The sequence below is a fragment of the Corvus hawaiiensis genome, chromosome 4 (genome assembly GCF_020740725.1).
Source record: "Corvus hawaiiensis isolate bCorHaw1 chromosome 4, bCorHaw1.pri.cur, whole genome shotgun sequence".
NCBI lineage: Eukaryota > Metazoa > Chordata > Aves > Passeriformes > Corvidae > Corvus > Corvus hawaiiensis.
This window is the reverse complement of record NC_063216.1, coordinates 13,926,921-13,952,368: the sequence shown is the minus strand read 5'-3', so window position 1 is coordinate 13,952,368 and position 25,448 is coordinate 13,926,921. Positions and strand designations below refer to the sequence as shown.

Below are 25,448 nucleotides of genomic sequence, written 5' to 3'. Positions count from 1 at the left end.
AATTGTTAAACTGATTTACAAAGTTTGGGCTCCAAACAATGCAGTTCTTAAACCCTTTAATGTTCTGAAAAAGAATGGCCCAACTTCCCACAAGTGCTCAGTATCCTGAAGGGCTGTTTGATATCCACACAAACACCTTAGAGGATGTTTGGATGGTTCAGGTTGCTGATAGCAACCTATGTACACGGTGAAGATGAGGAAAGGGAAAGGAAGGATACACAACATGACCTCACATCTGTACTCCTAGAAGGCTCAGTACTGGCACCGATTCCAGCCTAGGAGAACTCTTTTCTAGTTTAACTTGTGCCACTTTAGAAACAGTCTGCTCTGAACTAGAATGCATGAACACAGAGCAAACACCATACAACTCCTATTCTTGTTATACCTTTTAATTTTTTTTTTTTAAAAATCCCTGTCACTTCTATGCTCTACCAGGAGCGTTCATACAGGGGATGACCAGTAGATGTTTCAGTATAGACAACTCATAGATTAGATGCTGTTAAAGATTTCCCATGGTTTTTTAGGTTGTAGAAGATTGTTTTGTTTCTAGAAGCAGTTTTTTCTAGAACTGTTCCATCATTACATCCACTCATCATATCTACATCTTTTCTGGGGTGCTTTCCAAGACTGCTCACCTTCAAATTCACCACATACCTACCAGTTGTTACTTCTTGGCTACAGAGTGGTCCCTGTTGAAAGGCAGCTTTCACTGTTCTGCTACCTATGTGACATAAGTCTCTTTTTCTACAGAGAAAACTCTGCATTACTTGAAGCATAAAATATGATGAAGCTTTAAAAGGACATACAGAGATTGAGGGTGAGGGGATATCCTCCTATTCATTGGCCAGGCACCGAAACTACCAGAGGTCACAAAAGCTGAACCTCTTTATTCAAGCAGAAATTCCCATTGAAGCCCAATGAGATTTTGTTGAATGAGGACCACAGGAATAAGCGTGTAGTACTCTCTGGACTGGGAGCAAGTCAAAGCAAATTACGCAACAGCTGTCAGGAATCTGTGTACAGGTCTGCAGAGCCACAGTGTAGGAGGAGCCCTGGTATATTCATAACCTTTGTCTATTTATGTCCCAGCACTGAGACCCCTTCCAACAAAACAAGCCATGCTTTAATATACTTTTATTAGAACAATTTATAGCAAACAGCTCTCTCCTCCTCTTCCTCTTTCCCCTCCCCTCCTTCCCACCCTTCCCTCTCCTTCCTCTTGCTGTGTTGTGCTGTTTGTGTGGAAAAAAACGAGCTCCTGCCCTTGCCAAGAGTGACATCAACTCATTCTTATCCAGTGATGTCCAGCAGAATCTTCCTCTGATAAACATTTGCTCAGTGTCAGAGCCCCAAGGTTACTGGCTGCATTTTGTTTTCATTGTCATGTTTTCTGACACTTTGCTGCTCGTTATACATTAAAATCCTCCCCCTTGCATGTCTTCGACCTGGAGCAGAGTGAGGCCATGAACAGGACATTCCTTGCTGCTTACCCGGGTCTCCCACCACCCCCTCCCCCTCAAACAAGAGTCTGTTTGTCTCCCTGTGAACAAGAAAAAGCTGATACTGCAGAGAAGAAAACAAAACAAAACAAAACATATGTGAACAAATTCAGGAGTGTAGACCCATATCTTTTTAACCTTAGGTTTCTTCTTTTTTTTTTTTTTTAACAGATTTCCTTATATCCTTTCCTAGCCTGCTCTAAAGTTGTGAACAGACACAGCTGATAAATGGGCTGGTGTACCTTCCTCCCACCTGATGAAGAACCTCAGATGTTTTCCTCTTCTCCCCTCCCTCCTTTATCCATCCTCTCCTCATGAGCCACCAGCTTTCTGGAGAGAAAGGATGCAAATGATCTTTTGCCTGGCATGTTCCCCATACCCCTTAACCAAGCTGACATTTATCTGAAGTATGCCAACCTGTGCCTTCAGACAACTAGTGCTGAATGAAAGGCATTGCTTTCTGTCCCAGCAACATGGAATCCATGGACAATCTATTAAAGCAAGAAGGAGAGAAAATTTTGACAAAACCTAAAGGGCTGAGTAAAGCTCAAGAGCCCTGAAATGTCTAGCAGTGAATAAAGACTGTAAAGAAAGTGAATAGACACCTTTTACCCTGAGTGGCTCTTACATACAACTCCATCAAAGAGAAAGCACTCTACAAAAACTTCAACTTACAGATAATGGATATGTTGCAACTACAACTGCATCCCTCCCTGGCGCATCGGGGAGCAAGAAAAATCCATTTGTCCTGTTACCCAGAAGGAAAGGTCTGCTGCAAATGGAAGATGTTCTGCTAGCACCAACCTACTGCCTCCCACTTTTCTAGCAAACCAGTCCTAAAAGCTCCTCCAGTGTTCAGGAAAAGGTGGCAGCTGTTCTTAAAAGCTTGCAAGAACAATGTTCTTTTAGCTTACACATGGCAGAATGAACAACAAGTACCTTCAGAAAGAAAGTGAAGAAAAAAAATTCAGTTTTGAGTACTACCATGAACATATGCCAGCTGTACTAGAGCATGAGAAGCACCGAGAAAAAACAACACAGGAAATTACTCCCTGCCCTGCCACCATAGGCATGAGGCAGCTGCTAGAAGGAAGAAAGGCAAGATGACAACCTGGCTTCAAACACAGCACAGGAATCCAGTGATCAGACAGGCCAGTCAATCTGTCCTTGGGTTCTTCAACCTTTCCAGTTCTCAGTGGTGCCTCTAATATCACTTGGATCCAACTACTCTTGCAAGTTCACAAATCCCAGTGATACCTGCTGCCACAGGGTTACCTGCAACATCCGCTTACGTAACAGCAAGTTCTGTTCTTCTCTCGTTCCCTTTATTATTTTTTCTAGTTCATACAGAAAATGTTAACAAAAAGACAGTTCCTCCTCATCACCTGATTTTCTAAAAGCCTTGGCTGCTTTCATGGAAGTAGGCAGAGTACAAGTAACAATCACAGTCAAGGTCAGGCAAGAAATATGTTCTCAAACCACGAGGAAGTAACATCCAGGCTCTCAAATTAACTTTAATCAACAAATGAGACATTTTTTATATCAATTTTCAGTGAGAAGGTTGCCATCTTTTAGAGAGATATTTTGGAAGATCAAGGTCTTATTTCCTCTTTTCATACCAGTTGTTTTGAAACTGTAAAATATTAGTAGCAGCTGAAAAATAAAGTAAACAAATACAAATTTTGCAAAATAGAGTGCTTAATCTTACTGGGATCCCCACTCTCTTTCCAAGAAGACAGCCGGCCTAAATAAATGGAAATTCTACTCTTGCCTTGAAGGCCTGATAAGATGCTACACCACTACTGCAACAGATTGCCCTCAAGGTTATCCTGTCCCTTTCCATGACTAAACAGACAGGCAGATGCACCAACACCTCACACAGAAACACTACAAACCTGTAACATGAACCAGCATGCCATAAAAACCCTACACAAACAGAAACAATACACACCAGTCTTAAAATACAATTTCAAAAAATTTCCAAAAAAGACTGATTTTCCAGAATACACAAAGAACATTTTTAGCCCGAAATTGCTTACAAGCATTTGCACTGAAACGTATCTTAACACAGCTTGGGTGGAAAAGGGGGGGAATGTATTTGGAGGGATAGAAGCACATCCATTTGATGGTACCTCATCAGCAGTTGTTTCTCTGTCCTAAAGGTGAAATGAGCCTTGGTTGACAAGCAGGGATGCAGCTCCATAGGAAACCTGGGTGCCAAGTCACACCTGCACTCATTTTAGGGGTATCCTTATTTATGGTATTTGAAGCATGCGAGTATTTCCAGTACCCAGAAATAGGATGTTTGGTCACGGAAATACTGACAGGAACACAAATTCCCAAACGACCTTGACTATAATTAACCATCTAATTTTAGTGGCGTTTGGCCGACTGACACCTCCCTGGCTGGTTTGTTTCAATGGACAGATTGACTGCAGAATTTCCCAGAGCTGTCCTCCAGTAGGGTACACCCCATGCAATAAGGGAGGTGAGAGTTGCAATACAGGAATTCATATGCCTGTGAAGAAAATAAACACTTCTTTTTCACAACAGGAATTAAAAAACATATAGCAGTGCTGTCTCAGGGGTCTAATTAGCTTCAAAGGAACCCTGATAACAAGACATCTTATCAGAGGCTTTGCTTTCAACAAAACCAATTAGTATCAATTGAAACAGAACCAGCTGAGATAAACGTGTACATAACATGCATAACCTTGAGGTCCACAATGCCTAATAATTAAGTACTGGATCATTTCCCATACTCAAGAGAGAAAAGTTTGTATAAATCAGCAATAATCAAAGGAAAGTTGTTCTTCTATGGGGACAAGAAGGGTTTGAATCCAGTACATTTATTTCAGCCAGCTGTCCTTGTGAAACTGAGCCATGGCACGGCTCAAGTTTTCTGTGCAGCTTTTTGAGATCTCCAAACAAGATTGTGAACTTTTCCTTCCTAACATTTTTACTTGCTTTCCCCCAAAAATCAGTCCACATTTCCAAAGTCTCTTGCAGACAAAGGAAAAGCTAAGCCACAGCTCATTAGCAGAATTCCCACTCAAAGCTGTACTTATCCACCTCCTTTCCTCTCCGTGCTCTTCTGTAACCTTCTGTCTCTGCCTCTGCATTACTATTTCTTCTTAATCTCCTGTTTCCAGAAATATTTATCTGGACCTTTTAATTAAAAATGGTTTGATGGATCCTTACTTGCTGATACAGATTTTAACTTCATACAGCGTCTAAACGGGTTGGAGAAAAGTGAGGTGGATTGAAAACTGGCTGAGCTGCCAGGCTTAAAGGGTTGTGTTAAGTAGAACAAAGTCCAGCTGGAGGACAGTTACTGGTGGTGTGACTCCAGAGTATGATACTGGAGCCAATACTGTTTAACATGTTTATAAATGACCCAGATGAAGGGACAGAGCACCCTCAGCAAACTTTCAGATTATACAAAATAGCTGATAACACCTCTGCCATTCAGACACACCTTGACAGGCTGGAGAAATGTGCTGATGGGAATCTCATGAAGTTTAGCAATGCAAAATGCAGAGCTCTGCACCAGGAGAGGAGTCACCCCCAGCACCAGCTCATGCTGGGGGAGAGAGCAGCCTTGCAGAGAAGGACTCACTGACTGACAGCAAGTTGAACATGAGCCAACAGCAACCCTCTGCAGCAGAGGCAGCCAAGAGATCCCAGGCTGCACTGGGAAGAGCTGCCAGCAGATAGAGGGAGGTGGTCCATCCATTCTGCCCAGCGCAGCCCAGTGCTGTGTCCAGTGCTAAACTTCCCAGTACAAGGCAGACATGGACATGCTGGCAGTAAGTCCAGTGAAGGATCATGGAGGTCATTAAGGGGCTACAAATCTGTCCCACAAGGGAAGGCTGAGCAAGCTGGAACTGCTCATCCTCAAGAAAAAAGGCTTGGAGGAGAACCCCATCTATGATCAACATCTGATGGGAGGCAGAAAAGAAAGAGTCAGGTTCTTCTCAAGTACAGAGTGAAAGGGTAAGAGGTAGTGGACAAAAACTGAAACACATAAACATAAGCTTCTTTCAGTTTTGTTATGTTTTTGGGTTTTTTTACTATGAAGGTGATCTAACAGTGGAACAGGTACCCAAAGAAGAATCTCTGCTACTCTTAAAGAACATTATAAAACTTCTCAGAACATTACCCCTTTGCAGTAAAATCATATTGCATCCTTCCAACAAAGAGTACATGGAATTGCTACCAGAACAGGACTTTTAACTTACACCCAGCTCTAACTCAGTGTTTGCACTCTGCCTCTTTTCTCCCACTTGGTTAATGCAAACTGATCAAGTGCAGCCTGGGTTAGAGAAGCAGCAGCACAAGGAGCACACCATTTGCATTCTGGTATACGGCCATCACCGCCTGCGACCGCAGAATGCACATGTTTCTTATAACATGAAGGAATGCTTCTGAGAGCGTTTCAAATTCATTCATGGGGCCAAATTCCTTTCTTAGTTACTGAAAAATGGAGCAAGCTCACTGTGGTCAGCACACGAATTTCAGGCTGTTGTAATTACTGTACATGTGATTGTGTGCATGCACCCATCCCACACATTGAGATTCAGTGTTACTTCCATAACTGCACTGCAAATTTCAGGACATGTAGTATTTTTTCTTTCAGTATTAGCAAAGTTAAAGGACTATCTCCTGTACTTCTAGACATGCTGGCTGCAGAGAGCTTGAAAACACATGTTCTTCCCATATTTCTCCACTTGCCTTCTGATTTTTGTCTACAAAGCAAAATGTCTGAGCGGGTTTTTTTGTGGTTAGCACGTGACTCTTCAGTGCTTGTGGCTGATAAAGACAACTGTCATTCAACCAGAACACTTCAACCCACATCAGGTCCTTCCTTAGAGAGAACTAAGGTAAACACAGGCGTTTCAACTTACAATTTCTGTGATGCCCACGTAAGTTCTTCAAAATCATGCACGATCATCATCCAAACTTGTCGTACACAGGAACACTCCCCCGAGATCACACAAGAACAAGCTACAAATCCCCCTCCTGCCTGAGTCATGCACCTCCTGCCACCTGCACCCACTGGCTTCAACAATCATGCAGAGCTTGTCTTTTCAACAGGAGCAGCTTCACCCTCCTCTCCTCCAAGTGAAGGGCATGAAGCTCTCCCCTGGTCCTCTTTACCAAAAGCATTCCAAGCTCTACGACTGAAATCCACTCCTTTGCCTCATTTAACCCAACCTCTCCCCTCTCAGAGCACACCAAACTTCACAGCTATTTATCTCCAACCTACCTATGTTCAGTCTTTAAGAATGCACTCTCCTCTCCACCAGACTGACACCACAAAACATGTTTGTCAGACTCCACTGGTTTTGAGACCAGAACACGGTCAGGTCTCAGTACAATTTAAAAAGGAGACACAGGGTCTTTACACATTTTGCAATAGCACCATCATCTCTGTGCATGCTTTAACCAGCCTGTCCTGGTTTAATCAGGTGGGGCAGGAGTTGAGGAGTTTTGTCTGCATCCTCCAGGTTTCACTGCAAGAGTTCCATTCGAGAGAGTGGTGACCTCAGCAGAGAACCTGGAATAGAGGAAGCAGTTTGCATCCCAGACGTTAACCTTCACCCAGCCACTGCCAGACACCGAGACAGGTTGGAAACACAGGAAACCACAGGGCAGAAAACCCTTACTCTGGAGAAAGTAATCACTTCCCAACTACGGCTGCAGCACAAAAATCACAATGTAAAGAAACTCCTTCTTTAATGATACTATATTGAAGGCATCTATGCCTTTGACTCACATCACTGAAATTATTTAAAAAATGGTGACTTTCCCTACAGCCGAATGTCAACGTCTCCACAACCATCAGACCATATCCTGCAAGGCTTCATTCATTCATTCATTCATTCATTCACCCATGGTGCTGTGCACACCCTGAAATCTTGGAAGTTTCTTTCCATCCTATTGTTATTTCCTAAGGAAAATTTTTAATACTGGTAGAAGCACGGTGTAAAATCCTACCATTTAACTATCAAGAAATTATATTGCTGCTATAGAGAAAACATTAATGAGCAGCCCTTGACAATATCACTGCTCTTGTTTGCAACAGATCTTTCCAACAAGTATAGGAAGAGGATGAAAATTCTGTCCTTTCCATTTTTATCCAAAAGCAGTGGAATTAACCCATAGGATTTTTTTTTTACTTATTTTCCTTTCCCTTAAAACTGGCAGCAAAATAAATAAATCAATAACCTCTTGCAGATGAGGAAGTTCATGGAAGCCTAAGCTCAAACACTTCAAGTAAGGGTATAAACCCTCCAACTTGTTTCTGCTTTGAATTTGTTTCCAGGATTGCTGGAAGAAAGACTGTGTTTCAGCATACAAGGTAAGCCAATTTAAGCCAAAGCTGCTGTCTTACGTCCCCATACACAACCCAAATACATTATATTGACCTCTCCTTTACATCACTGTTGCTTTACGGCTAGGTGGAAAGCTAGTTCAGGGAAATGAGATTAAGAGAAGCCAGCGTTATTTTAGAGAGGCTAGGGTTAAGTTTTCAGTTGGCTCAGCTCCCTGTCTGGCTGCATGAGAGGCACGGATAACATAAGGGAGTAGGGAAAATAAGACTGCCTTCAACCAGCTTTAAGTTCCAACTGAACTTGGCGAGCCAGCTGGAACATCAGGACATGAAACCTGCTGTGCTCATGCCACTCCCCAAAGACTACTGCAGTGCTTGAGGTGTGTACAACGTGCATGTTTAAAACTAAAAAGCTTTGTGAAGAGCTACAAGTCAATGTTGAAAAGCAGGCAAAGCTACAAAGCCCAGTAGAGTCTCTTGCAAAAGACACAAGCTGAGGTCTGGGGGAAGTGCACAGCCCGAGCTCAGGGACACACTTAACTTTATTAGCTGAGAATGATTCTGCCCCACTGCTCCAGTTTGAGACTCCCTGACGCTGCCTTGCAGTGCCTAAAAGTTAGTCCCTAACACCCAAATCGACTCCTTCCAAGGCAGTTTGGGTATTCACAGCAATGGGATTACTGCTGAGGGTGTACATCTTCCCTTACCACAAGCAGCCCTCCCCTAAAATGTAAAAAACCAAGAGGTTGTAATTGCTTTGCAAGCCAAACCTGCAAATTGAATTTTCCCAGTTCCCCAAAAGCCTCAGGCATCATTTTCAAAAACAGAACTGCCAAAGTGGAACATAACTAGAGGACTGACTAGTGCTGCATTGCATCCTAAGAGGAATTAATAATATTAATCACATTAATACTCCTTAATAAGAATATTAGCAGCCCAGGAATCAGCACAGGACAGGTAACCTTGCTTGATACCTAGAAACCAGCACAGATCCAAAAACATAAGGCTTGAGACTCCCTCCAAAACGTTTGGTAATCATTTATTCTGACAACTCCCTCTATTCCTAACCCCTAAGCAAACATCCAACTCTTTTTTGAACCTTGTTAAATTCTTGGCCCCAGCAGGATCCTGTGGTTGACTGTTCCAGCATCTAATTGCAATTCCTAACTTCTGGAGCCGCCTGCCGCGGTCTGTCTCACTTAAACACTGAGCCCACTCCACCCACGTGCAAGCAAAGAATGTTCCTGATAATCCTTTTGAATACATCTGCTTCAGAGCAGAGCACTGTCTCAATGCAGGTCTGCACCAGGCCTCTGAAACCCACATACTAAACTGCTAGGAACTGTGGGAAGGCCAGAAGGAAAAAGCCTATGGCAGACTAATCCCTGCAGCAATATTTGGAAGAAGCACTTAATCACTCTGCTAGGCAAAAATAAATAATGCAAAGGCAGGAAACAGGACAGCTGAACAGGAACAGCAAGATATTCGAGCAGTTAATAGCAAGGAGATGCTCTGGTTTCATCAGAGCGCACCTGAATTACAGGCTGTGCTCTTGTAACACATCAGTCCCTCGAAAACACAGACCCAATGTGTCAGGCACATTCACAGACTCATGTATCATCTCCTCCCTTGCATCCTGTACATCAGGGAGTCCAACTGTACTGGCCACTTTCCAGAGTGAAATCATATAGTCTGCTATCAGCACTATGAATTTATATTTCCAGAAAATCCTGATGTCATAGCCTGAGAGCAATTATCAATGAGGAATTATTGATTTTAATGTCAAGTTGTGCAATCATTTAACAGGGGGAGAAATAGAATAAAACAGCCAAGAATGAACAGGCTATCCAATTACTTTAAAAACAAAAAAGAATTAATAAGAGTCTTTGATATCCAGAACAGCTGCAGTCATGGCCAAAAAAAAAAAAAAAAATCTGATTTTATTCCACTACGGACTTATTGCTGGGTCCAAATTTCTTAGTTTGTTGATAAAAATCAAACAGTTCAGCTGAAATGGACAATATACATGTGGCTGACAATATAAATGGCAGAAGTATGATCTACTAGACCTATTTTACTCAGCAAATGCTGCAATCAGATGTGGGAGTCATGACTTCATCTAAAGGTATGGATGCACTCTGGAGTTCTGAGCAGGAACAGCACGACGCGCGTGCCACGGGATGCCTGTACACACCTGCCAGGCTAATGCCATCAGGGAGCTAAGTCCTCTGTGAAACCTGATTCCCAGCAAGAGAAAAACAAGGAAAGCTCTTTCATCACACCTGGAGACCATGGTTTCACGGCAGGTTAGGTGCCAGCATGTTTCAGCACATCCACCCAAACAAGCACTGGCACCAGCACAAAGTAAAGGGGAAGGGACTGGGTCGTCAACCAGCAACACCCAGTACCAGAGAAGCAAAGCCTTGGCATGAAGCCCAATCAGCTCCCTCCTAATGGTTCATCACTGTCACAAAGGGGTGGTGGCCCTGCATCCACCTCCTCTCTTGTACCAACACTGGCACTTGTCTGACAGCGGAATAGACCAAAGCGGTTTATTAACGGTAGAAAATTAACCTGGCACAAAAAGAGCTCTCTCCTGTGTTAGCAACACAAATCAGCTTCACACAGAGTCTGATAAATGTCAGACTTGGTGAGGATGGAGGGACATGCCAAGGAGGAATGTGGGTGGATGTATTCTCCTCCTTGGACAGGAGGGAGCTATTACATCAGCTCAAGCTATACTGCATACCCTGAGGAACCAGACTGTCTCACTTTGCCTTGGAGGGGACATCAGCCTCTCTTCACCAGCCTCTCCATGCAGAGTGTTCCAGTTCTGTACAGCACCATTTCAATGTTCTCCCATCCAACAGCACAGGCAATGAACCTGCACAGAAGTAGTGAACAGCAGTCCCCATGGTACCCATCCTACAGGTGGAGCCCAAGCCAAGCACTTTCCTCACATAGGCCAGAGAAATTTTGCCTTCTGCAAGCTTTCAGAGCAAATACTCTTTAAACCTGCAGTTCTTCAGTGACTGCCTCACTTTAATACAGAACTATATGACTGCAAGGCAACAAATGTCATTTTGATAGGAATCAAATGTTCATTTAAGAAGGAAAACAAAGGAAAAAGAAAGCAGTGTGTTTCCTTATTTTACTTTTCCATATCCTCTGTGAGGGCTAGTTTACCAGATGTGGCCAAAACCCAAAACTAATGCATCAGTCTGATCCTTCTATTAAGAAATGATGAATCTAGAACATTTCTGGACTACATTCCAGGCATCCTCTCTGTGTCTCTGCAGGGATTGATTCAGCCATGCACTGGATAGCAGCTCACTCAGATAACAGAGAGATTGTATTCACTTTGCAGAAATAGCTTCCTTTCAAAGACATCAGAAGACAACTATGCAATGACTGTTTATTTGCATTTAAAGCAGGGGACGGTGAAAATTCAACTTTGTGACTGTGTTTTTAACATTCACTGAAAAGGGACAGATAGTCACTGAATAAAAGACTGCAGTGGTTTAAGATGTTCTTAAAACATTTTTTTTTTTTCCCTTTGCATTTAACTGTTCCCAGAAGCAGAGACAGCAAAGCACAGCACAGGAGTCACCTTTATGTGTTTCAGTGTACAGTCACTTGCCATGTGACCCATATGACAACCAGCAGCGTAAAGCACTGGAAGCTCCACATCTGCTGCAACCCAAGACACGAGAGATGCTTCCACTACTGGGATACCACAAAGGGATCTTTATTTTAGGACTGTTTAAAGACAATATTAAAACCAAGTATCCAAAAACCAAAGAATCCCAGTATCCCTAATTACTCTTGAAAATATTACCATTTACTTTTACAGTAAGCTTGTACACAGAAGTCTTTTGAAAATCTCTTTCTACAAGGAACATACATGGCTAGCTGGCAACAAGGCTTACTTCCACTAATACCCAAACAGCCAGAACTAGACAAGCCATGGAGTCTTGGCCCATCTGCTCTAGTGCTTGGAAGATTATCTGCTTCTCTGCATCCTGCAGTGTTTCATCCAACACGTGTGTGTGTGTATAAATATACATGGATATACACACATGTACACACACACCCCCCAAGATGCCAACATACCAAAAAAAAAGAAAAAAATCAAACAGAGATATGTCAAAGGTTTATAAGTTATGCCACCTGAGGAACACGTTTCTCAATACCGAACAGCTTCCTAACACAAACCCATGCTTATTATCCCAAAGCAGGGGCACAGGAGTTAAGTACAACCCACTTCATAGAGTTTTTAAAAAATCCATTACCTACAGCATCACCTTTAGGCAGCATCATTAACTGTAGAACAAGAGCATGCCTGAGTGCAAGTGTATTTAGTATCATGCCAAACTCCTCGATGACACCTCAAAAGAGCAGAGCTCTCTGGGGCTACAGCAATTAATTGCCTTCTACACTGTAAGAACAAAAAAAAACCAAACCCACAACCAACAACAATTTAAAAAAAAATCAGTCAAACCATTTTTTTTCCCTTTTCAGGTTTGGGCAGTATGCCCTCCTAGACAGAAGAGATCCCCTCAGTATCTTTACAGTGTCACTTCACAAGAGAATGAGAATGTAAGGCAGTGAACCAATCTGTACATTTTACAACTGGTTAACCCCTACCTACATTCAGGCAACAAATGTCTTTAAAATCTTCCAGTCTGATAGAATCATCCTACTGTGAGGGCTTTTCAGTGAAGGTACAAGAGTGTCCTTCCAAGGACAAGAATACTGAGGCGACCTTCCTAGCTCAGCTCCAAGTCAAAAGCTGCCACAGTGAAACTCAAGGCCATTTAGAACATTAGGGCCCATTGTTAAGTGGCTCTGTCTTTTGCCTCATGGAGCATATAGTTAAAGAAGAGTAAGGCAAAAATAAAATGTTGTCACTGTCATTTGTCTCACTGCTTCCTAATGTACAGAAGTCTTGATGATCCATTTCTGCTTAATGGTAAATACATGAAAACCAAAACCAGCTACTTAACTTTTTTACTTTTCTACTCTAGTCAGAAATCCCAGGTCTCATTTCAAAGGCTCGCTGCTGAAACCAAAGCCAAAAAATAAACCTAACCCAACAAAACCCAACAAGGCACCTAATCTGGTATGAAATCATCTGTCTTGACCCAAAATATCAGCAAAACTAAGGTTTTTTAGGGCAGTGTAATGCAGCACATCTCCATTCCCTGACCTCTTCTACAAGAACAATACCTACACCATCACCTCAGCTGGAGCAGCTCAGATGAGGACCTCCTCCAGTTGCAGCAAGCCTGGCTCTCAGTGTTCCTGGAACTACAGGGAACTCCAAGGGGGGCAGCTGCTCCTTCCCCAATACACATCCTAATGCAAAGTCTTACTTTAAGGATAAGGCTTTTCAGGTAGGCAAGACCTAAAACGTCACTGTGAAGAAAAAAATATGAAGGAAGAAGAACACACGAACACGGGAGTCTTTCAGCTCTCTGATCCTTAAGGATTGAAAGAATGTTCATTCGTTTCTTAAGAAAAAAACTGATAAACAAGAGTTGGAAGTTTAGTATAAACATGAGATAAGACACTATTTTAGGTCATTTATTACATTTCCTGTGGAAGAAATACAAAATTTTCTTTCAAGCTTAAAAGTTCTCATCACTGTTTCACGACCAACATTTTGGCTGGAACAAGTCTAGTGTGTTAAATGAATAAAATTAGTTACAAGGTACAGTAAACTCCAAACTTTGATAAGTGAGACTCAAGGGAAAAAAAGGCATTTGCACACAACTCCATGCAAGTGAGCACATCCTGGCTTAATTTCAAGAGAAAATATCCCACAGCTGAGAATCCAAAGTGGGATAGCAATGGCTCTGACCAATGTTTAATGAAACAGTACTTAAGATCTCACCAGCAGAACTCTAACTCCTCCCTGAAATTACAGACACAGTTCTAAATGAACAACAGAGTCAACGGTCAGCGAGTTTGTGATTGTGATTACCTTACTTTACCACAGCTCAGAAGCAGTAGAAATGTACTGACAGAACAGCCAATATCAGTGTGTTAAGGCATGCTACAACCTAGAACTTTGGCACAGATTCTTTCCCTAGTGCTCAAACAGGGGATCCAGCCCTTTTGCTCACTGCATCTCATCCCATGTTACTTCTGCTTTCTTGGCTGTGCTTGCTCCACCACAGCATGGCACAAGGCACACAGCTCTGCGGCTGAGGAGGGAGACAGCAACCCGTCTGCTCCTCAGCTGCACTGGGGGTGCATGGCCAGATGGCAGGAGTAGAGGAGGCTACAGGCGTGGCTTCTCTGAGAATCGTGCAGGAAGCTTCCCCCCTGTCCAGCAAAGCCAATGCCACGGGCTCCAGCAGGCCAAGCCCATCAGGGATGGCTGGAAACACCTCTGGCATAACAGATTTACAGAGGAAAAAAGTTACTGGGCTGAAGCAACTGCAGCCAGAGAAGAGCAGGGTGAGAACATGTGAGAGGAACACTGCAGACACCAAGAGCAGTGAGGAAGGAGGAGCAGAAGAGTCCCCTGTGCCCCTGCAGCCCATGGAGGTCCATGGGGATGCAGAGATCCACTTGCAGCCCCTGGAGGAGCCCACACTGGAGCAGGGGGATGCCCAAAGGAGGCTGTGACCCCCTGGGAAACCTGTACTGGAGCAGGGTCCTGGCAGGGGAGCCCACACTGGAGCAGGTTTGCTGGCAGGACTTGTGACCCTGTGGGGGACACAGGCTGGAGCAGCAGCTCCTGAGGGACTGCACCCCATGGGAAGGGCCCACACTGCAGCAGTCCTGAAGAAACGCAGCATACGGGAAGGACTCATGTTGGGGAAGCTTGTGGGGAACTGCACCCCACGGGAGAGACCCCATGGTGGAGCACGGAAAGGCCTCCAACCTCTCTCCCTGAGGAGTGGCAGACCAAGGTGTGATGAACTGACCATGATCCCCATTCCCATCTCCCTGTGACACTGGCTTGGAGGAGGTAGAGCCCAGGAAGGAGGGAGGGGTGAGGGGAAGGTGGTTTTAAGGTTTGTTTTACTTCTTGTTACCCTATTCTGATTTTGATTGGTATTAAATTGAATTCATTTCCCCAAGTCAAGTCTGTCTTGCCCATGAGTGATCTCTCCCTGCCCTCATCTCAACTCATGAGCCTTTTGTTGTATCTCCTCTACCCCCTGCAGTTGAGGAGGGGAGCGACAGGGTGGCTTCCTTGGGTGTCTGGCCTCCAGGCAGGGTCGAACCACCTTATCAACCTATCTGCTCCTATTTTTCACAGGAAACAGTCCCTGCACATCTGAAGAGCTGCTCCCGTCACAGATGCTCTCCAGAAACTGCCCTATTAATGAGAAGAGTGACACAAGCTTGGAGAGAGGGCATTAAAAGTAAATATTATTGCTGAGTGTGAACAGGCAACAAATATACACCCTAGACTTGCTCATGGAAAATACCAATTTGTCAAATGCTTAGGAGAAACTTGCTCATCTCATTAAAATTTCAGGAAAAAAGTTATTTAAGCATTACATGTGCTCCTATAAAGACTATTACACTAAGGTTCAAAGACTTTTTGCCATATATTTGAAAGATATTTGAAATAATTCTCATTTTTGCTATAAGCCATCCACAAGTAACAAGGTTGTACCTGGTTTGTTGCCTGACATATTAAGCCGAATATGGAGACTGAACAACACCCTTTGGGCATTGGTAAATACTAGGCCAAATTCAGTTCCCCCTCCCTGCCTCCATCCTACTGAGGCATTGGCTCCATTTACACCTGCCATAGAATGAGCAATAGTAGTAAAATAGACAACTTGCCTTGAATTTCAAGAAACAATCCCATATCTAGTCTCACGCAACAAAAACATTAAGTGCACCCTTGACATGTTTAAGTTAGCACATTATCCATTCATTAGTCCAGCCCCACTCAACCACCTCATGCCTGAGCAATGCCTCTGCCTGAAAATACACATACTAGAAAATCTCTTTTTATTTTTTTAGCCAAATGCCAGCAACTCAAATCCCTTCTATTTCACGCAGGGGTGCATTTGTGGCTTCATTTTGCAAAGGAAACATTTTGAAGGGGAAATAATCAGTGTGGTGGTCCACAGGAAGTGAAAAGCACTTGAAGTCACGTAAATTTTGTTCTTACATGCACAAAGACTTCAAAGAGCCAAGAACCCACACACACTCCCAAGTTACATTTAAGGCATGGTAGTACAGACTAGAAGCTGAGGAAATGACAGAGGAGAGAGAGATTTCTGTGGTTTTCAACTGCATAGTATGATTTATTTCATTTTATTTTTTGATATTCAGGGCTTGAACAATACAGTAATACACTCTTATCTTGATTTCACTGTACTTTATTTTGATTAGCAAGAAAAATAAGCCTAGCAATCTGGATAATAAAGAGGCAGTTTAGCACAGTACAGAACTTGATCAGTCTCCTGAAAAACTTCAGTAGGGTCAAAAATTAGAAGTAATACAGATTTTGTTTTCTTGCTAAGCCCCTTCAGTTAAGAAGATAAGGGGGCGGGAAAATCAAAAGCATCAAAATAGTTGGCATCAAAACAGTTTCTAAACAACGGGTTTATGAGCAGTCTCAGCACTTTTTATCTTTTCAAACCTCAGTTCCTTCTAGATGGCTGCTTTTCAAAGTACGGCCCAATTCTGCTGGTTTTAGGGAAAAGAGCTCCAAGCCATTAGGTTTAGACTGTTCTGCTCACCCTTGCTCTTGAAAAAATCACCAAACCAAACAGGGAATTAAAGAGCAGAATACAAAATGTTAGTACAGAAGCTCCAGAGGTGCAAGTCCACAAGTCCAGCTGTCTGTACTCCTGCCACAGCATCACCTCCCAGTGCTTCATAACCATCCTGCCCCACTTTCCTGAGGGGTAAGTTGGTCAGCAAAGCATCGGTGAATCCAAATGGGACACTCTGTGGGAAGCCAGAGTGCCTCAATAAATCCTGCACACGTTATCTTCTCCTGCACCACGTCCAGAAGCTAATTTTGGATATGTGCTCGCCTTAGTCCTAAAGTACCTAACCAGGACAGCTGGCAAAGCTGATCTCAGCTGGCCCCCACGTGACTTCAGTCCACAACCCCTGGGATTTCTCCCCACACCAGCCAAAGTGCCTGCCGGATCCCATGGTGAGCCAAATCAAGTTCCTTGCCTGCCAGAAGAGTTTTTCCTTTTTTATTTCCCAGATAATTCCTTGGTTACACTGATAACCCTATCTTTCTTCCATCTCAAAATTTCGTTTACAAGGAGTAGAGATGAGTCACCTAGGACAACTGGTTAAATATTAATTGATTGGAGGTCAGAAAACAAACATCCTTACTTTCTCACCTTTTCCCAAAACTCTACCGAATCTGTTAATATTTAACAATTTCTACCTTTTCTTTTGTCCTGTATGCACTATCCTTATCTTTCCCTGTTGCACATTGACCATGATGGCACATCAGCACAGCCCATTTTTAGCCAACTCACTCAACCATTTCACTGTATTTTTATGGATAGACCACCCCTTTCCACGTTAATCCCACTCCTGCAGTACAACACTTCAGCATCTAACCCACTCCTGTTGTTTCACAGCACAGAAAACTGCTTTATTTTTACTTACATTTTAAATAGTTGATGCAATCAAAACTTTAACCTTTTTAGATGCTTTCTTCTGCAAGCTGAGGTGGTACAAAGGTAGACACACCACCACAAATTTTCTTTGCACAGGTAAGAGCTATGGCATGAAAAATAATTCTGCTCCTACCACATCTGTCCCATGGCCTGGCATTAAAAGCTAGGCTGAGCCTTTACATTCCTCATCTAAATACATATGCAAACATTGACCACAAAAGTAATTGGATTCAGATAGTAATAAAAGGCATCTGGCATTTAAAGTAAAAAGAAGTGAAAGTCTAAAACATCACTGTAGCTTAATCATCAGTTGTCATACTAGCGATCATTAGACAAAAGAAATCATTTACATTCCCAAGTGATTAATCTACAAATTCTTACTGTCTTCTCTACCACAGAACATAATAAATCAGATGAATAACTAAGGAAATGTACAACAGTGGAGAATTTCAAATTATTGCAAAAAAAAGCAACTCAGCCACCACCCAAACTGACTCCAAATTTCAGGTCACACTAAAACTGGTGACAAGTTCCCTGAATGGGAGACAACAAAAACCAAGAGTAAGTATTCTACCCTAATTCATCCTGTTTCTGCAAATGTACAAATGCAAACATGTACATCCATTTCAATCGCCTGCATCTTGCTACTTTTGCATCACAGAAAAAATAAGATTTGCTCTCACAGGAGGCAAAGCAGCATGCAGTACTTAAGTTTCATTTCTAGTATCTCTTCCACTTCCTATTCAAGATAAAAGTTTTGCTCAGTTAGATGAAGTCAAGACTCCAGGATTAAAAGGAAAATCAAGCTTCTCCTTTAGGTTCAGGCTTTGTTTAGCTGACAGAAATCTTCTAAGACTCCTATTACAAAGAATGAGAATGGATAAAATCCTGACCAACCTTTTTCCCATCCTCCTCCTGAGTCAGCTGAGGCCAGCCCTGAGCCATTCCTTGCAGAGAGATCAGCCAGCACCAGGAGTGTCAGTAGTGCCTTCCCAGCAGTTTTATTTGTGTTTGACACAGTATTGAAAGGAACACTTTAAAACATAAGCGATTTTATCCAAAACTTGTGAAGCATCACCAGGATATGTTCTTCCCGGAGCATGTCAACACCATCTTGGTTTGACTAAGAACTAAAAGCAAAGGGTTACTCACTGAAACACTACCAGATGAAAGTTATGATGTTTTTTGAAGTCACTTGATGACTATGACTTATAATTCCCTGGTCCGTAAGATCACTTTCCAAGGAGCTCTTTGGAAACATCCCAATCACAGCATAACTGCAAGTGGTACCTGCAGTCCAGCAGATCCCAGGTCAGCTTCCAATTACACACAACACTCACAGAGAAGGTGCAGGATGCACAGCAGAAAACCCACCACAATAAGGACACAGCAGAGTGAAAACACAGTAGGAAGAGACAATCACTTTCCTGGCCAGCTAGTATATGAAAAAGAAAGGGATTCTTTAGCATAAGGGTTTTCCTTGGCACTATGCTTCCTGTTTTAACTTGAAACATGGCTTCCCATCCATTGCAGCTGACAAAAGAGTTTAGAAAATGTTTGCACAAACAGTAAATTTTAAATGAGGAAACTCAGACTCCCGTACTTTTACACCAAAGTCCGAGTGCTGATGAGGCATGCCTTGCCAGAGATTTCACTTTGGACAGTGAGATCAAGGGGAGGAGAATCTGCACAAGTAATTCTGTATGATGTCTCACTGAGAACAAATTTAGGCAAGCAGTAACGTTGCCTATATTAGCATTTTAATTTTTTTAAAATAGTTATATGCAAATAGGTTATAATCTTAAATTCCTGGCGTGCACCAGCACCTTCCCAAGCACCAAAAGGTTTGGGCAGCATTTAGCGAAGGGCAATACTCTCCAGCTGATGTCCAGATGTTGTGGTACAGACCTCCCATTAACGCATTGATGAGAAGAGAATCACATAAATCCCCTGCAAACTCAAAGGGCTTTTATTAGCATGACAGACTGGACACAAGATACCTTCATGACATTTCCAAGGCAAGAGAGATTAAGGATCAACACATTCCCCTTCCACACTCCCTCTCCTAAAAATAACTTAAGAATTAGCAAAGCACTGGATTTTAGCTGAACTGACATATGTGATCAATACAAAGATTCTCCCAAAACAAATGTCTTCATTTATGTGAGATTACCTGTACTCATACACGAGGAAGGTGGGGTAAAAGTCTGGAATTTTAGGCTATCACTGAACAGACACATTATTTCTTCCCCTTTCTCCTTCTCACTTCACGTCTCTCCCCTCACCCAGCTCATCCCATGTTCCACACTCTTGCAGCAACACCACTTTGTAGGGCTGGTGATGAACTGGAAAGAAGATCTGATTGAGCTGAACATTTTTGGGCTGGGGAGAAGGAAAGAGTGTTGCAATCGTTTTCTAGATGCATCAGTTCCCCAGTTTCAATCCCCTATGCTGAATAAACATTTTTCTCAGCATAATGGGCCATGAGGGAAGAACTTACTGTTCACCACTCTCTTGGCATGAGAACACCTCGATCTTCAACACACCTGTGACCAAAAGAGTGTTGTCAAGAAAATACTATTAAAATCCATGTTACAGATGGTGTACTGAGGTGAGCATCAAGAGCCACAGACAGCCTCTGAACCTCAAGTTCTTCCACCTGCGTTACTGCTGATCTATATCTGCATTTTCTTACCACGCACACTTGGAAACCCGCCAGTAACAACAACTGAAGATAAGCGGCACCCAATATTTCTATTTTGCAAGATCATAAAGCCTTCTGAAGGGCTTTTGGCTGAAGATCACTGCACCATCTCCTTCTCACAGACCCAGTACTGTTTCAGCCTGTAGCTGCCTCTCAGTAAAGCACTATGTGGCTCAGCTCACAGCTCCCATGGGTACCAAATCCAGCAAGGTCACCAAGACCTTGGTCACTTGGTACCAGTGCAAACAGAACACAAATGTTCATGAAAAGAGCTCGAAGAGAAAGCAGTTTCCAGCGTGCTGTTTCAGCAAGGTTTCCAGCCCTTTTAAATCAAGTCTGCTACTTCTTTTGTATTCCAGTGACACCCTGTGGCACTTACCTAGACTGCAGGCTTTCCAATCTCAGTATCCGTATTTTTAACTACGGGAGTAAAGAACAGCAAGTCAGAAAACAGAGAAAGGACATTGCAACCCTGAGCTGAAGGATTGCTGGTGCACCTCATTATTCCCAGGGCATGAAATGCACCGATTTCTCCTGCACAGCAGCTACTCACTAGCAGCCTGTGCTGCTGTCTCAGTATCACACTTGCTGTTCCACCTTTCCCTCAGGTACAAATTTACCACTGCCACACTGATGTAACATGGTGAAAAGAATCTCATTTTAATGCCTGAACTTCTCAGGTCTTTTACTGCAACACTGAACTGCACTTCACAATGCAATATATCTGTCTAAGTTACACGAGTGACTTCCAGGGGATATCCTAACTAACAACAGCAGCAGGGGATCATAAAGTCTCAGTTTTCACTGCATTAGAACAGACACACCTACCTTTTCAAGACTGTCATTTCTATATGCATCAGCATATAAAAAAACCCAAAACCCCCCACAAAGTGTATTCAAACAGCAGCCTAGTATTTTTACTGTTTGCCCTTAACTTCACAAAAAAACTTCTCATAAACAGCAAGTGCACCTAATTTTCGCCTTCAACTCTTTACCACATGAAGAAACATACTCACAGTGGATCTTTAACACAAGAAGCAGGCAGGAGATAATGTACATTTTGCATTTAATGAACACATCAAGGGGCAGCCTGGGCATATTGTGTCTTCTCCGAAATTATGTGCCACAATTACAGTTAATAAATACTTTGAAACATGAGAGAAGTAGACATGCAACACAGGTAAAAACACCCAGGTAAACAATCACACACATACAGACAGGAAAACCTCAAAAAAAACCTCCACAAGCATCCAAGATACCAAGACACACAAAAGGTGCTCACATCACTGCAGTGCCATCTTCAGAACTTCTCAAGTGTCTTAAGATTGCTGAAAGATAAGAAAAAAAAAGAAAAGCATCTCCCACACTGCGTTACAGCATTCCAAGGATGACCACAGCCTGAGCAGTGTCTCAGCAGCTCCCACCAAAGGCTGCCAGGAGCCCCTTAGCTCAGTCTGCAAGGTCAAGGAATCGACAAGAGCAAGCTGTCTCAAAGAGAAGGGGGCGAGCTAGAGTGAAGGGAGGAGTGTGAATCCTGATATTCAGTCCCTTCTCCTGAGCAACAAATGCTTTCTAGCCTGTAGTTATTTAATACACAGTGTAGAAAACAGACAGGTGAACACACAAAACTCCTAAGGAAGTTCCCATCTTTTGAACAACCAAGGCCCTTGTGGATCTAGTTTAATGGTGGGAGGGAGAACTAACTAACAATCCTACTGGGCAACTTTCCACACTGTCTCCAGAACCTGTTCCATACTGTTAAACTTCAAACATCAACCTTAGCACTCTGCCATACAAATTTAAACTATACAGAAATGCTCACTGGTTTGGGCCAGAAAACTTCGCTCCGTTGGAACTGACAGAGCATTGCCTTCCACGTCAGCAAAGTCATGATTTCACCCTGAACATCCATTATGGATACAAATTATTGCTTTAGAGCATGTACATCTCCTCCCGCCCATTGTCCTTGAGTAACTTATCCCTTCTTTGACCACTGCCTCAGGATGAGGGAGGCTCCCAGGCTGAGATGCACAGCACACTGCCAGAGTGGTGCTTATAACAGCTACAAGAGGCAGCAATTCCACGTCCTACTAACATTACTACTCATCATTTTGTTACTACTGCACCCTGAAAATCAGGATGTCCAGGAGATGATCTGCATCTCAGGGTTCAATATGCAATCTGCAATTGCACATCTTCTGGTTTATGCATGCAAGGGTGTCAACAAGCCAAGCATACCATGGCCAGCCCCACATGGAAAATAGAAGGAATATTCAGTCTGTCAGACCTCACTGTTTAAGCTAAATGAACCACAAAATTCCTATTTTCCCTTTTGTTAAGATGCCCTAAGAAAGGAATAGAGGCAGATCAAATTTGATTCTAAACTTCAAGGTTTTGTAACAATGAGCTTGCTGACCTGTGCTTTACTGGTCAGCTGTTGATCTCATCTTACACAATTATCCAGAGAGAACATGGTTAAAGCTGAGCTCCCACCACACTGCTTTGATAACAAGGCTTAGGGCTGGAGCAGACCTGCTTTTTCACTTGTACCTTAATACCGTTCTTGTTTTCATATAATCTAAGTTAAAGTCAAACACTAATTAGGAAAGGGGGGAATTATTTACACATATGACTTTCTGGAATCTGCTCTTCATTCTGCTGATAGTGTTTGGGCAGGAAATAAAGACAAGAGTGGAGTTTTTGAATGATGTGATGTTATAGAAAGTGTAGTTAACTGCAGACAGGCAGTAGATACAGAAGCATCCTCTCATCCTTTACCTCAACCACAGTCACTCGACTGAATCGGCACCCATAAGGGAAAAAAAATCAATAATTAGGGTGCAATAGTTTACACCCTGTTGGGCAAGCATAATATTTCTCAATAAACCAACTGGCCTAAAACCAAATAACCTTCTGGACTTGGATAAACTTATTAATTCCTATAAAGCCTAAGATCAAAGAGAAACATTCCATTTTCAAAAGTGATGCACTGCAACGCTGCTGCTGGGCCAGCGGTAAGACACAAGCATTCCAAAAGCAGCCACCAGTCAAGAGAAAGAATATTAACCGGGGATCACGCAGCATCCCATGAAGCAAGCTACATATGTACAGCTGGTATATACAGAAAAGGCAGGTATGTACACTATGTATATACAGGGCACAAATGAACCCCTAGACACATTTCTAACAGGAACATTTCTTCGCATGAAATTTGCATCGATAGAAAACATCACATTCAACAGATGGATATCCATTGGAGAAAGATGCCAACCGTCACACTAAAAAGAAGTTAGAAGAGAAATTGCACTGGCCCTTCAGCCAAAGATTCAATCAAGTCTTAACTTATCAACAAGGCAGTAATGCTGAATAAAAGTACACAAATGTGAAGGAGAGAGAGAAAAGAGAAAAAAATCTATCCAGATTTTGATGCCTGAAGTCCTTGAGGACAAAAAAGAGTTCTCCATGTGCTTTCCCATTACATGCTTATCCTTGTCTGGAAAGATTCACCACCTACACTCCAGCAGAACACACAAGCTCCTCTGCCTTATCAATCAGATGCATCTGATTTCCAGTCTCCTCCCAACATAAAGAGATTACACATTCTGTACACATTTATAATTACACTTGGATATTTTGGATGTTATAAGCAATTATTTGCCTTTCACTCAAGCCAGTTAATAATGATTTCAAGGTACACCGGCCAGCATGCAAATACTCCTCATTTAAGTGTGTGGCAAACTGATAAGCCTGGACACAGTTAACTCCTTCCCAAGTGGTATTTTTCCTCAGCACATCTTCTAATGTATCCCAAGGGTAGCTGCAGCCCAAGAGCTGCACTGCCAGCTGAAGAGCTCTGCCACAGAGGCTCTGTGAAGGTAAAAGGAGGAGGATCAGCAAGTGACTTGAGATGACCACCAAAGCTTATTCCCATGCAGCAAGATGGTGGGGAGGAGCAGTATGCGCTTGAGGAGATCAGACAAGAGTCACAGCTATTGGGTTCTGTAGAAATTGGGCCTCCAAGGTCCTCAGCCAGGGAAGAGGCCAGGCTAATCACCCAGGCAGACAGGCTTACACTCATTCTGTTCATCTGCCAACACACAAACCACACCAAGTGGTGTGGAACAGCTGGGAAAGGGAAAGGTGAAGAACTCAGTATCTGCAGTCCCCAATGCTCTCCCTATGGGTGTTGAGCATACTGTTTGGATAATGTCTAACCACAGACTCAAATCCCCTCACACACAAAACTGAGTTAGTTCAGGTCTCCAAACAACTAACAAACAACTGAAGAATACATGGAAATCAGACATCATCTTTATCCACTCTGACAGCTATCCTTTGAAGGGAAAGCTTCTTTCCTCAAAACGGAAGCATATTCTAGGTTCTGATTTCAGGAGCTACTTTCAAGTCATGAATTCAAAATGGAGAGACACATCTCTACAATACAGAATATTGGTCTACAAGGCAAAAAAAACCAACCAAGCAAGCACACAAAAAAACCAATCCCAATAACGAACAAAATAACAATAAAAAACCCCAAACCCACCAGGCAGATGTAATCACATTCTTGGTACTTCCTTCCACCCAACATGAACATTTTCAGAGCACATTTTGTTACAAGCACTAGGCATGGAGCCCATACAACAAACTCAGATGTTGCAAATTCCAGTAGAGGCCTGTACCCTCAGCAGCTGGAAGCAGCAGATCCTCCTTGTAAGGTGCAGGGACACAACTATGAAAGTATTCAAGTACCACGTGTAGAGAATTATAGGAATAAAGTTCACTGACATGCTATTAGCTAAATTCTTTACACTATAAGTCGAAGTAGGAGCATACAATGAGGAAAGGGAAAGAAGCAAGGATGTAAGAAAACACTGAGGGGTGAGATGTGACAAAATTTTGCTTTAAATGCAATAAACTCTAAACATCCATCCTTCCTCTGTACACTATGCCAGAAAGAAAAATACACTGGCATTTTTTAGACAAGTAGCTTTCCTGCCTGAAAAATGACTTCAGAAAAGAAGTTATAAAAGTATAAACAATCATTTCAAGGTAACACAAGCTTCTGTTTCCTGTCCCTGGAGGACAAGAGAAGATCCATGGAGCATCAGTACAGCATCACAAGTTTCACCCCAGTTCTTGCTCACAGATTTCTCAGCATCTCCCATGCTTCTCTGCTGAAGACGTACACCGGGTATAATATATGACAAGTTTTCCATTTCAAAATACATTGAGAGCAAAGGACACTCCTTATGCTGGACCTACTCTTTCTACCATTAACC

The 25,448-nt window shown here is 42.7% G+C and overlaps 1 protein-coding gene across 4 annotated transcripts in view; it reads right to left on the bottom strand.

The window, feature by feature from the left end:
• BORCS5 (BLOC-1 related complex subunit 5) overlaps positions 1-25,448 on the bottom strand; it is a 65,893-nt gene that overhangs the window by 34,110 nt on the left and 6,335 nt on the right. The window contains exon 3 of one of the 4 annotated variants that reach the window (XM_048302765.1): positions 21,452-21,497. The exons of the other annotated variants lie outside the window; for them this stretch is intronic. Coding sequence (XP_048158722.1) covers positions 21,452-21,497 — 46 coding nt within the window. The remainder of the gene's footprint in view (positions 1-21,451; positions 21,498-25,448) is intronic. 4 annotated transcript variants of the gene reach the window in all.